At 46.6% G+C, this 14,429-nt stretch overlaps 1 protein-coding gene across 1 annotated transcript in view; it reads left to right on the top strand.

The window, feature by feature from the left end:
* Nucleotides 1–14,429, top strand: part of hyou1 (hypoxia up-regulated 1) — a 65,035-nt gene continuing 50,606 nt past the window's right edge. Inside the window, exons 1-2 of the mRNA XM_072486370.1 lie at nt 1–153; nt 5,709–5,794. Coding sequence (XP_072342471.1) covers nt 5,722–5,794 — 73 coding nt within the window. The 5' untranslated portion in view covers nt 1–153; nt 5,709–5,721. The remainder of the gene's footprint in view (nt 154–5,708; nt 5,795–14,429) is intronic.

The following is a 14,429-nucleotide window of genomic DNA, read 5'->3' as shown; positions in this document are numbered from 1 at the left end:
CCGCCGCGTTCGGATGGGGCGGGGCCTGGGCTGGGAGCCGGTCAGAGCGCGGGGCCGCAGGGGAGCGAGACCCAGCGAGAGAGCCCGGCCGGCAGGGAGAGCGCGGCGGAGAGCGGAGCCGGCAGGGAGAGCGCGGTCAGCGGCCCGGAGCCGGTGAGTCACCAACCCCGGGGAGCCGGGGCTGAGAGCGGGGGGGCCCCGAGGCCAGTCAGCCCCTCGGGCCTGCGTCCCGACTCCAGCCCGCGGCCCCGAGTGTCTGAGCCGCTGTCCGGGGGGCCGGGCGCCCGGCAGCCGCTCCAGCGGGATCGGGAGTGATCCCAACACCGGCTGCACCATCCCACCCGATCCCCGGGCCTTTCAGAGTCCAGAGCCACTGGATCTCTGAGGAGATCCGTCACCCTGACTGGAGATCCACAGCTCGGGATCGTACTGACTGGAGTTTAGGACAGGATCAGACCGGGTGGATCCCGGGAATGTTCCGGAAGGCGGGAGTCCAGGACCAGAGATTCCTTCACCCAGAGAGCGGGGAATCTGTGCAATTCGCTACCACAGAAAGGCCCAAACATTGTGGCATTTCAACCCTATCGAAGGGCTGAATGGCCTCCTATTTTCTGCGTATGTTTCTATGTATTCACAACCTTGCGAGTGAAGAATTTCTCCTAATTTCAGTCCTAAATGACCGTCCCTCATGCCCCCCTCATTCTAAACTCTCCAGAATATCCTCTCACCTTGTTGAGCTTCATTTTATATGTTTCAATGGCATCATTGCTTAATCTTCTCAACTCCAAGGAATAGGACCCCATTCTGTTCCATATCTTTTCATTAGATGACCCTATCGACCCAAGAATCAATCTAATCCTAAAGGACACATATCCTATCTTGGCTAAGAAGCCCAAAAGTGCACGTTGTTGCAGATGAAATTTCAACTGAGCCTTGTGCCATTGGCAGCAAGGCTTAATTAGTCCTAGTACTCCAACTCACTTTCACAACTCCAGTCCATTTAATTTTGCAACCTCTTTGTGCCCTCCTCACAGCTTAGTTTATCACTTATCAGTAAACTTGGATGTCCTACACTCCGTCCCCTGCGTCACTGTCCGCACATTCTCCCCGTGTCTGCGTGGGTTTTCTCCGGGTGCTCCAGTTTCCTCCCACAAGTCCCGAAAGACATACTTGTTAGGTGAATCGGACATTCTGAATTCTCCCTCTGTGTACCCAAACAGGTGCTGGAGTGTGGCGACTGGGGGATTTTCACAGTAACCTCATTGCAGTGTTATAATGTAAGCCTACTTGTGACAATAATAAGGATTATTATTTTATTAACATAGGTGGTAAATAGTTGAGACCTAAACATTTGGGCAGCACGGTAGCACAAGTGACTACCTGTGGCTTCACAGCGCCAGGGTTCCAGGTTCGATTCCCCGCTGCGTCACTGTCTGTGCGGAGTCTGCACGTTCTCCCCATGTCTGCGTGGGTATCGTCCTGGTGCTCCGGTTTCCTCCCACAGTCCAATGTGCAGGTTAGGTTAGGCCATGCTAAATTGCCCTTATTGTGCAAAATGTTAGGGGTTATTGGGTTACGGGGATAGGGTGGAAGTGACGGTTTAAGTGGGACGGTGCAGACTCGATGGGCTGAATGGCCTCCTTCTGCACTGTAAGTGTTCTGTGTTTTAAGTTCTGAGGAGAGTCTCCCTGCTATTCTTCAAAATAATGTGGAATTTCTTTTGACCTCTAGCTAAGAGAACAAACAGAGCCTCGGTTTAATGTCTAATCAGAAAAACACCTCTGACAGCGCAGCACTCCCTCTACTCACTGATGTACCAACCCAGATTATGTACTCCAGTTTCTGGGTTGGGGCTTGAACCCACAACTTTCTGACACTACCCTGCAGCCTCACGGCACCGAGGTCCCAGGTTCGATCCCGGCTCTGGGTCACAGTCCATGTGGAGTTTGCACATTCTCCCTGTGTTTGCGTGGGCTAGCCACAGTGTAATAGTTGATATCACCAGTTGCATGCTGGCCTTAAATGACTTCATTTTATAGTGTCATGGATAATGACAAGTAAAAATAGTGACCAATTTTTTCTGTTTATTTCACCATCCACCTGCATCGTTTTTTAAAAAAAAAGTTTCCAAACTCCACGTGGACAGTGACCTGGGGCCGGGAGCGATCTCGGGTCCTCAGCACCGTAAGGCAGCAGTGCTAACCACTGCGTCGCCATCTGTATCTGTTTGGCAAGTTACTGGCATTTACGAGATATTTGATAGATTATACACACTGATTTAGTGCCTCGAAGATCTTATCACCCTTATAACTGACAATGGGAGGTGCTTTGTAACTTGAGACAGAGAAACGGAATAAAGTTGGATGACCGACTTCTGATGTAGATGGATGGTCAGGAGCCCTCTCTGTGTACTCTTTAACCTTGATATGGAGGAGATGTTACCATTAAAATAGAAATTGCGGGGGAAATCCCTGCATTGTCCAAATGGTGGCAGCTTATTATGAGGGGCTGCATGAATTATTTGTTGAACTGACACATTGACTAATTAAGTGAATGATGGGTAATTCTTGGAAGAGTCTGTAGCTTGCTGGTTGGATTGCTGCCTTGTTTGGCTTCATCAGATAGTCGAGTGTCTACATTGGGATTGCTTAGGGTGCAGCTAAGTTTACTTTTTGCTTGCTTGAATTGTATGGGTTTATATGTATTACGTTGAGGAAATAGGTGGGTGAGGTTTGGCTGAATTATACCTGCTGAGAAACCTTGAGTGTGGAACATTTTGCTTGTTGGAACCGGGATTTTGGTAAAGTAAGTTCCTAGAAGCCAGCTTGTATTCTCTGCCAGCCACAGGAGAAACTCCGGTGAATTACCTTGGCCCTGGGGAGCTGAGGGAAAAGTAAACAGACAGTTGTATAGGAAGGATGCGAATGTGTGCACAAGAGATTGCAAATGGATAATACAGCAGCTGGCAATGGCGAGTAAAATATCCGTGAAGGTGGAGCAGGAGAAAATAAATTTACTGGTGTTTGTGGATCAAGATTGTGGTCGTCTAGTCCTAGGCTTTCTGCTTCAGGGTGATTTTTGCCAATCTCTGAAGTGTTTTTTTTTTTATAAATGTTTTATTGAAAATTTTTTCCCAAACAACAATTTTTCCCCTCTTACAAAGCAAACGCAACAATAACAATACAGAAATTTTAAACAATACACAAGTAACAAAACCCCTTTATCTTTGACCTAAACTAAACCCCCCCTCCCCCCCCCCCCCCCTCCCCCTGGGTTGCTGCTGCTGGTCATCTGTCTTCCCTCTAACGTTCCCCTAGGTAGTCGAGAAATGGCTGCCACCGCCTGGTGAACCCTTGAGCCGATCCTCTCAGGGCAAACTTTATCTGCTCCAGTTTAATGAACCCCGCCATATCATTTACCCAGGCCTCCAGTCCGGGGGGTTTCGCCTCCTTCCACATGAGTAGGATCCTGCGCCGGGCTACTAGGGACGCAAAGGCCACAACGTCGGCCTCTTTCGCCTCCTGCACTCCCGACTCTTCCGCAACTCCAAATAGAGCTAACCCCCAGCCTGGTTTGACCCGGGCCCTCACCACCCGCGAAATCACTCCCGTCACTCCCTTCCAATACCCTTCCAGTGCCGGGCATGCCCAAAACATATGTGCGTGGTTTGCCGGGCTCCCGCCACACCTCCCACATTTGTCCTCCACTCCAAAGAACCTGCTCAATCTTGCTCCCGTTATGTGTGCTCTATGTAGCACCTTAAATTGAATCAGGCTAAGCCTGGCGCATGAGGAAGAGGAATTTACCCTGCTTAGGGCATCAGCCCACATACCCTCCTCTATCTCCTCCCCTAGTTCTTCTTCCCACTTTCCTTTTAGTTCGCCCACCGACTCCTCCCCCTCTTCCCTCATCTCTCGGTAAATCTCTGATACCTTGCCCTCTCCGACCCACACCCCTGAAAGCACCCTGTCCTGTATCCCCTGTGTCGGGAGCAATGGAAATTCCCTCACCTGTTGTCTAGTAAATGCCCTCACCTGCATATATCTCAAGAAATTTCCCCGGGGCAACTTATACTTTTCCTCCAATGCTCCCAAGCTCGCAAAAGTCCCATCTATAAATAAATCTCCCACCCTCCTAATTCCCAACTGGAACCAGCTCTGAAATCCTCCATCCATTCTTCCTGGGGCGAACCTATGGTTGTTCCTGATTGGGGACCCCACCAGGGCTCCCCGCACCCCTCTCTGTCGCCTCCACTGTCCCCAGATATTCAATGTTGCCGCCACCACCGGGTTCGTGGTAAACTTTTTAGGTGAGATCGGTAGCGGCGCCGTCACCAGCGCCTCTAAACTCGTCCCTTTACAGGACTTTCTCTCCAGTCTTTCCCACGCCGCTCCCTCACCCTCCATCATCCATTTACGTATCATTGCCACATTGGCGGCCCAATAGTAATCGCCCAAGTTCGGTAGTGCCAATCCTCCTCTGTCCCTACTACGCTGAAGGAACCCCCTCCTTACTCTCGGAACTTTCCCTGCCCACACGAAGCTCGTGATGCTCCTGTCTATTTTATTAAAAAAGGTCTTAGTGATTAGTATAGGGAGACATTGAAATACAAATAAGAACCTCGGGAGGACCATCACCTTAATTGCTTGCACCCTGCCCGCCAGCGATAGAGGCTGCATGTCCCACCTCTTGAAGTCCTCCTCCATTTGTTCTACCAACCGTGTCAGATTAAGTCTGTGCAAGGTTCCCCAGCTCCTAGCGATCTGAATCCCCAGGTATCGGAAGTTTCTTTCCACTTTCCTTAGAGGCAAGCCTTCTATCTCTCTACTCTGGTCCCCTGGATGTATCACAAATAATTCACTCTTCCCCATGTTTAGCCTATACCCCGAGAAATCCCCGAACCCCCTCAAAATTCGCATAACCTCTATCATTCCCCCCGCTGGGTCCGACACGTATAACAATAGGTCATCCGCATATAACGAGACTCGGTGTTCTTCTCCCCCTCTAATCACCCCTCTCCATTTCCTGGAGTCTCTCAACGCCATGGCCAGAGGTTCAATTGCCAACGCGAACAACAATGGAGACAGCGGGCATCCCTGTCTTGTTCCCCTATATAGTCGGAAATACTCCGATCTATGTCGACCTGTAACTACGCTTGCCGTTGGAGCCCCATAAAGAAGTCTAACCCAGCTAATAAACCCGTTCCCAAACCCAAACCTCCTTAACACTTCCCATAAATACTCCCACTCCACCCTATCAAATGCCTTCTCTGCGTCCATTGCCGCCACTATCTCTGCCTCCCCCTCCACTGGGGGCATCATTATCACCCCTAATAGTCGTCGCACGTTAACATTCAGTTGTCTCCCTTTTACGAACCCTGTCTAGTGTTTTGTTTTGATAGCACATGTCAGAGTAAATGGTCAGCGTGTGTATATATGTTCCGTGAACCCCTGGTGGTGTTGGCACCTGTGTCCAAAGAACTTTGAGCAAATATATTCCAGTTTTTGAGCCTCCATGGCTGTCAGTTCATTGTTTGTGATCAGAACTGTCCATCTTTTATTTGTGGTATATCTTGCAGAACTCTCACAATACAATACAACACACACCAGCTACTGCATGAGTGGAGGATATCTCGGGACTTACAACTGAACTGTTTTAGGAAACTTGCAGATCATGTGCGAATCTAACATTTACTTTCTCTCCTCCAGGTGAATCTTTACGATGGACAGAAAGATGGGACTGTCAGTCTGGATGCTGTTATGCTTCATGCTTGCGCACTTGGCCGTGCACACAGGTAAGTTAGACTTGGATTTAACTAAGTTGCTCCAGCAGGATTTGATTTGTAATTTTCCTTTTAATATTCTCAGTTTTGTTGCGAAAAGTAGTCACTGAGGAGGGGGAACTTGGGAGCCCAGTTGCAGACAAGTGTATTACTGCAAAGTGTTGTTATAGAGCCATGTAGCACAGAAAAGTCCCTTTGGCCCATCGCATCTGCCCCGGTCAAAAACAACCACCAAGCTATTCTAATCCCGTTTCCCAGCACTTGGCCCATTGCCTTGTATGCCTTGGGATTGCAAGTGCACATTTAAGTACTTTTTAAATGTTATGAGGGTCTCTGCCTCCACCATCCTTTCTGACAGCGAGTTTGAAACTCGTACCACCCTCTGGGTAAAATAGTTTTTCCTCTTGTCCCCTCTGAACCTCCTGTCCTTTGCCTTAAATGTATGTCCCCTGGTCATTGATCCCTCAACCAAGAGAAACGTTTCTTCCTGTCTATGCCCATCATTTTATACATCTCAATCATGGCCCCCTCAGTCTCTGTTCCAAGGAAATCAATCCAAGTCTATCCAATCTCTCTTCATAACTAACACTCTCCAGGGCAGCACGTTGGTGCAGTGGGTTAGCCCTGTTGCCTCACGGCGCCGAGGTCCCAGGTTCGATCGAGGCTCTGGGTCACTGTCCGTGTGGAGTTTGCACATTAGAACAAAGAACAAAAAAAAGTACAGCACAGGAACAGGCCCTTCGGCCCTCCAAGCCCGTGCCGACCATGCTGCCTGTCTAAACTAAAATCTTCTGCACTTCCTGGGTCCGTATCCCTCTATTCCCATCCTATTCATGTATTTGTCAAGATGCCCCTTAAATGTCACTATCGTCCCTGCTTCCACCACCTCCACCGGCAGCGAGTTCCAGGCACCCACTACCCTCTGTGTATAAAAAAAAAAAAAAAAAACTTGCCTCGTACATCTCCTCTAAACCTTGCCCCTCGAACCTTAAACCTATGCCCCCTAGTAATTGACCCCTCTACCCTGGGGAAAAGCCTCTGACTATCCACTCTGTCTATGCCCCTCATAACTTTGTAGACCTCTATCAGGTCGCCCCTCAACCTCCGTCGTTCCAGTGAGAACAAACCGAGTTTCTTCAACCGCTCTTCATAGTTAATGTCCTCCATACCAGGCAACATCCTGGTAAATCTCTTCTGCACCCTCTCTAAAGCCTCCACATCCTTCTGGTAGTGTGGCGACCAGAATTGAACACTATACTCCAAGTGTGGCCTAACTAAGGTTCTATACAGCTGCAACATGACTTGCCGATTCTTATACTCAATGCCCCGGCCAATGAAGGCAAGCATGCCGTATGCCTTCTTGACTACCTTCTCCACCTGTGTTGCCCCTTTCAGTGACCTGTGGACCTGTACACCTAGATCTCTCTGACTTTCAAAACTCTTGAGGGTTCTACCATTCACTGTATATTCCCTACCTGCATTAGACCTTCCAAAATGCATTACATCACATTTCTCCGATTAAACTCCATCTGCCATCTCTCCATCCAAGGCTCCAAACAATCTAAATCCTGCTGTATCCTCTTGACAGTCCTCATCGCTATCCGCAATTCCACCAACCTTTGTGTCGTCTGCAAACTTACTGATCAGACCAGTTACATTTTCCTCCAAATCATTTATATATACTACAAACAGCAAAGGTCCCAACACTGATCCCTGCGGAACACCTCTAGTCACAACCCTCCAATTAGAAAAGCACCCTTCCATTGCTACTCTCTGCCTTCTATGACCTAGCCAGTTCTGTATCTGCCTTGCCAGCTCACCCCTGATCCCGTGTAACTTCACCTTTTGTACCAGTCTACCATGAGGGACCTTGTCAGAGGCCTTACTGAAGTCCATATAGACAACATCCACTGCCCTACCTGCATCAATCATCTTTGTGACCTCTTCGAAAAACTCTATCAAGTTAATGAGACACGACCTCCCCTTCACAAAAACATGCTGCCTCTCACTAATACGTCCATTTGCTTCCATATGGGAGTAGATCCTGCCTCGAAGAATTCTCTCCAGTAATTTCCCTACCACTGACTTAAGGCTCACCGGCCTGTAGTTCCATGGATTATCCTTGCTACCCTTCTTAAGCAAAGGAATAACGTTGGCTATTCTCCAGTCCTCCTGGACATCACCTGAAGACAGTGAGGATCCAAAGATTTCTGTCAAGGCCTCAGCAAGTTCCTCTCTTGCCTCCTTCAGTGTTCTGGAGTAGATCCCATCAGGCCCTGGGGACTTATCTACTTTAATATTTTTCAAGCCGCCCAACACCTCGCCTTTTTGGATCTCAATGTGACCCAGGCTATCTACACACCCTTCTCCAGACTCAACATCCACCAATCCCTTCTCTTTGGTATTCATTTAGTACCTCGCCCATTTCCTCTGGCTCCACACATAGATTCCCTTGCCTATCCTTCAGTTCTCCCCGTGTTTGCGTGGGTTTTGGCCCCATAACCCAAACATGTGCAGGCTGGGTTGATTGGCCACGCTAAATTGCCCCTTAATTGGAAAAAATGAATTGGGTACTCTAAATTTATTTTAAAAAACACTCTGCAGCCCAGGAAGCATCCTGGTAAATCTCCTATGCACCCTTTCCAGTGCTATCACATCCCACCCATAATGTGGATTCCAGAACTGCACACAATACTCTAGCTGTGGCCTAACCAATGTTTTATACAGTTCCAGCATAAACTTCCTGTTCTTAAACTCTATGCCTCTAATAAAGGCAAGTGTGCATACCCCTTCTTAACCACTGTATCTACCTGCCCTGCGACCTTAAGGGACCGATGTACATGCACACCAAGGTCCCTCTGACCCTTGGTGCTTCCCAGGGGCCTGCCTTTTATAATGTATTCCCTTGCCTTGCTTGTCCTGCCCAAGTGCACCACCTCACACTTAAACAATTTTTTTTTGAAGTACCTAATTCATTTTATTCCCAATTAAGGTGCAATTTAGCGTGGCCAATACATCTAGCCTGCACATCTTTGGGTTGTGGGGGCGAAACCCACTGGGAGAATGTGCAAACTCCACACGGACAGTGACCCAGAGCTGGGATTGAACCTGGGACCTCGGCGCTGTGAGGCAGCAATGCTAACCACTGTGCCATCGTGCTGTCCTATCCTATATATATTTGAGTTGTGGCGGAGAGACCCACGCAGGCACGAGGAGAAAGTGCACACCCATCACCTCACAATTATCCAGATTAATTTCCATTTTCCACTGAACAGCGCATCTGACCAGCCCGTCTAGATCCTTCTGTAATTGAAAATTTCGAATTGAGAGTATAGTCTCGTCTGCTCCAAGTCTAATCTATCTGTGTGCAAGGCCAAGTGCGCAATAAATAAGCTTTTCACTTATTTATCTAAATCCTTCCTGAGACACATGTCAGGTATGATGTGGAGATGCCGGCGTTGGATTGGGGTGAGCACAGTAAGAAGTCTTACAACACCAGGTTAAAGTCCAACAGGTTTGTTTCAAATCACTAGCTTTCGGAGCACAGCTCCTTCTTCGGGTGAATGAAGAGGTAGGTTCCAGAAACATATAGATATATATATATATATATGATATATATAAGTCAAAGATGCATGGTACTACTCTGAATGCGAGCATTTGCAGGTAATTAAGTCTTTCCAGATCCAGAGAGAGTGGTAACCCAGGTTAAAGAGGTGTGAATTGACTCAAACCAGGACAGTTGGTAGGATTTCGCAAGCCCAGGCCAGATGGTGGGGGGGTGAATGTAATGCGACATGAATCCAAGTGCCCGGTTTAGGCCGTACTCATGTGTGTGGAACTTGGCTATAAGTTTCTGCTCGGCGATTGCCATCTACATGTCAGGTAGACCTGGCTTTGAATACATTTGCTGTTCGGTTGGGTTAGTTTGGAACCTGAGTTTGCTGGTACTATCAGCTGTATCTTGATTAACTGCTCTCATTGATAGAAAACTTATTTGTATTACAGTCATATTTTTGAAACTTATTTGTTTTAATTAGGAGACCTGTGGAGTGGGTGAGGCAGAAAGAGTGAATTAGAAGAAAGAACAAGAAAATTACAGCACAGGGACAGGTCCTTCGGCCCTCCCAGCCTGCGCCGATCCAGATCCTTTGTCTAAACCTGTCTTTTATTTTCCAAGGATCTATTTCCCTCTGTTCCCCGCCCGTTCATATATCTGTCTAGATGCATCTTAAATGATGCTATCGTGCCCGCCTCTATCACCTCCGCTGGCAAGGCGTTCCAGGCACCCCCCACACTCTGCGTAAAAATTTTCCACGCACATCTCCCTTAAACTTTCCCCCTCTCACCTTGAAATTGTGACCCCTTGTAATTGACACCCTCACTCTTGGAAAAAGCTTGTTGCTATCCACCCTGTCCATACCTCAATTTTGTAGACCTCAATCAGGTCCCCCCTCAGCCTCCGTCTTTCCAATGAAAACAATCCTAATGTACTCAACCTTTCTTCATAGCTAGCACCCTCCATACCAGGCAACATCCTGGTGAACCTCCTCTGCACCCTCTCTAAAGCATCCACATCCTTCTGGTAATGTGGCGACCAGAACTGCATGCAGTCTTCCAAATGTGGCCTAACCAAAGTCCTATATAACTGTAACATGACCTGCCGACTCTTGTACTCAATACCCCGTCCGATGAAGGCAAGCATGCTGTATGCCTTCTTGACCACTCTATCGACCTGCGTTGTCACCTTCAGGGTACATTGGACCTGAACTCCCATATCTCTCTGTACATCAATTTTCCCCAGGACTCTTCCATTGACCGTATAGTCCGCTCTTGAATTAGATCTTCCAAAATGCATCACGTCGCATTTGCCTGGATTGAACTCCATCTGCCATTTCTCTGCCCAACTCTCCAATTTATCTATATTTTGTTGTATTATCTGACAGTCCTCGCTATCTGCAACTCCACCAATCTTAGTATCATATGCAAACCTGCTAATCTGACCACCTATACCTTTTGTCCAGATCATTTATGTATATCACAAACAACAGTGGTCCGAGCAGGGATCCCTGTGGAACACCACTAGTCACCTTTCTCCATTTTGAGACACTCCCTTCCACCACTACTCTCTGTCTCCTGTTGCTAGTACACCCTGAACCCCACACGATTTCACTTTTTCCATCAACCTGCCATGGGAAACTTTATCAAACGCCTTACTGAAATGTATATGACATCTACAGCCCTTCCCTCCTCAATTAACTTTGTCACTTCCTCAAAGAATTCTATTAGGTTTGTAAGACATGACCTTCCCTGCACAAAACCATGCTGCCTATCACTGATAAGTCTATTTTCTTCCAAATGTGAATAGATCCTGTCCCTATCCTTTCCAACAGTTTGCCTACCACTGACGTCAAGCTCACAGGTCTATAATTCCCTGGATTATCCCTGCTACCCTTAAACAAAGGGACAACATGAGCAATTCTCCAGTCCTCTGGGACCTCACCCGTGCTCAAGGATGCTGCAAAGATATCTGTTAAGGCCCCAGCTATTTCGTCCCTCGCTTCCCTCAGTAACCTGGGATAGATCCCACCCGGACCTGGGGACTTGTCCACCTTAAAGCTTTTTGGAATACCCAAAACCTCCCCCTCCCTTATGCCAACTTGATCAAGAGTATTTAAACATCCATCCCGAGCCTCAACATCCGTCATGTCCCTCTCCTCGGACCGATGCAAAGTACTCATTAAGAATCTCACCCATTTCCTCTGACTCCATGCGTAAATTCCCTCTTTTGTCTTTGAGTGGGCCAATCCTTTCTCTAGTTACCCTTTTGCTCCTTATATACGAATAAAAGGCTTTGGGATTTTCCTTAACCCTGTTAGCCAAAGATATTTCATGACCTCTTTTAGCCCTCTTTATTGTGCGTTTGAGATTTGTCCTACTTTCCCGATATTCCTTCCAAGCTTCATCAGTTTCAAGTCGCCTAGATCTTATGTATGTTTCATTTTTCATCTTAGCTAGTCTCACAATTCCACCCGTCATCCATGGTTCCCTAATCTTGCCATTTCTATCCCTCATTTTCACAGGGACATGTCTGTCTTGTACTCTAATCAACCTTTCCTTAAAAGACTCCCTCATTTCAAATGTGGATTTACCCTTAAACAGCTGCTCCCAATCCACATTCCCTAGCTCCTGCTGAATTTTGTTATACTTGGCCTTTCCCCAATTTAGCACTCTTTCTTTAGGACCACTCTCGTCTTTGTCCATGAGTATTCTAAAACTTACGGAATTGTAATCGCTATTCCCAAAGTAATCACCGACTGAAACTTTAACCACTTGGCCGGGATCATTCCCCAATACCAGGTCCAGTATGGCCCCTTCCCGAGTTGGACTATTTACATACTGCTCTAAAAAAACTCTCCTGGATGCTCCTTACAAATCCTGCTCCATCTACACCTCCAACACTACATGAGTCCCATTCAATGTTGGGGAAGTTAAAATCTCCCATCACGACCACCCTATTGCTCCTACATTTTTCTATAATCTGTCTACATATTTGTACCTCTACTTCACGTTCGCTTTTGGGAGGCCTGTAGTAAAGTCCCAACAATGTTACTGCACCCTTCCTATTTCTTAGCTCTACCCATATTGCCTCAATGCTCGAATACTCCATCGTGCCCTCCTTAGTCACAGCTGTGATATCATCTCTGACCAGTAATCCAACTCCTCCACCCCTTTTACCTCCCTCTCTATCCCTCCTGGAGCATCTATACCCTGGGATATTTAGTTGCCAGTCTTGCCCGTCCCTCAACCAAGTCTCAGTAATACCAATAACATCATATTCCCAGGTACTAATCCAAGCCCGAAGTTCATCTGCCTTACCTGCTACACTTCTCGCATTGAAACAAATGCACCTCAGACCACCTGTCCCTTTGCGTTCATCATCTCTTCCCTGTCTACTCTTCCCCTTAGTCATATTGAGTTTATTATCTAGTACCTTACTGGCTTTAGTTGCTGCCTCTTCACTGACCTCTAACTTCCTAATCTAGTTCCCATCCCCCTGCCACATTAGTTTAAAACCTCCCCAACAGTGTTAGCAAAAGCACCCCCTAGGACATTGGTTCCGGTCCTGCCACGGTGTAGACCATCTGATTTGTAATGGTCCCACCGCCCCCAGAACCGGTTCCAATGTCCCAAAAGTCTGAGCCCCTCCCTCCTGCACCATCTCTCAATCCACATATTCATTCTGACTATTCTTGAATTTCTACTCTGACTGTCTCGTGGCACTGGTAGCAATCCTGAGATTACTACCTTAGAGAATATATGGCACCTATTATGATCCCGGATCAGATTCCGGCAGTTGCTAGGATACTGGACAGAACCCCCAATATTTTATTTAATTTGTAAGACTGAGGAAAGGATACTTCTCTCCATGCATGACTCCACACTCAAATAAAAATATGGTAAATTAAAACTAACTATTATTATTACAGATTTAAACTAACTTTAACATCATATAAGAAATAGTTTACAAATACTGGTTAAACAATGCTTAACAATAAAATGAAACACTTTAACTCCTAATTGCTATATTTTTTATCACCAATCAAGCAAAAACTATCTCCGATCAAAATCTGCTTTTAAATACAGTTAGCAAACACACAAATACTTCTTGTTTAGAGATGTCTTGGAGAAATTGCTTTGAGAGGGAGAGAGATCCTTCAGGGAACAGCCTTCAGATTCTTGCCTGTGTCAAACTACTGTTTAACTCTAAGTATTTGGCAAAAAAACTCCTGTTCAGTTCACTGCAAGTTCTTTAACTGAAAACTCAACACCTGACTGCTTCAGCACCTGGCTCCTCCCATTAACGGCATCACCTCTGTCACACTAACTGGGTTATGGCCACCTTACTAGGGCTAACCGCAAACCCTCAATGATCTAAACCCCAGGGAACCTTCTTTCTATAAACAAAATTTCATTTCCCCTATTTAGGTAAACGCTATACATGGTTGGGATGAATGATGATCTCTGTTTTACAATGCTTTGATTACCCCTTCTGTAGCCTTGGTGTCTACCCATCTTTTAAACCAGGATTTTTAAAACCCTTGCTTTTAACCATTACTGCACCACATACATGTACTTGTATATCTCCCCTTAAACAGTATATAACCCATCATATTTCTCCCTCTCTTTAGCTCTGAAAAAGAATCATGCAGACTTGAAACATTAACTCTGTTTCTCGTTCCATAGCTGCTGCACGACCTGCTTACGTTTCCCAGCAAATCCTGTTTTCATGTCAGATTTCCAGCATCTGCAGTATTTTGCTCTTATTAATATCAGTAGAAGTTCCAGTAGTTCATTGCTGTAAAATTCCCCACTTAAGTTTCAGATTCCACCAATGTCAGACTGGTCATGTTGTTAATGCTGTAGATAGAGTGCGATAAATAAGGGTTATGGATAACTTGTACAGTAAGTCATGCTCTCAAAAAAAAAAAAAAATAGATACTAAAGCCTTCTCGGTGGTGGAGGCTGCAATTCACATGTGAGCAGCTGGAAGAGACGTAGTGCTTTGAATAGCTTCAGTTGTGAGACAGTACAACAAGCAGAATGCTGAGTTGAGAGAGTTTATCGACAGCTTCTGGTTGAGTGATTT

This window comes from Scyliorhinus torazame, chromosome 21, assembly GCF_047496885.1.
Source record: "Scyliorhinus torazame isolate Kashiwa2021f chromosome 21, sScyTor2.1, whole genome shotgun sequence".
Classification (NCBI taxonomy): domain Eukaryota; kingdom Metazoa; phylum Chordata; class Chondrichthyes; order Carcharhiniformes; family Scyliorhinidae; genus Scyliorhinus; species Scyliorhinus torazame.
This window is presented reverse-complemented; position numbering and strand designations above follow the sequence as displayed.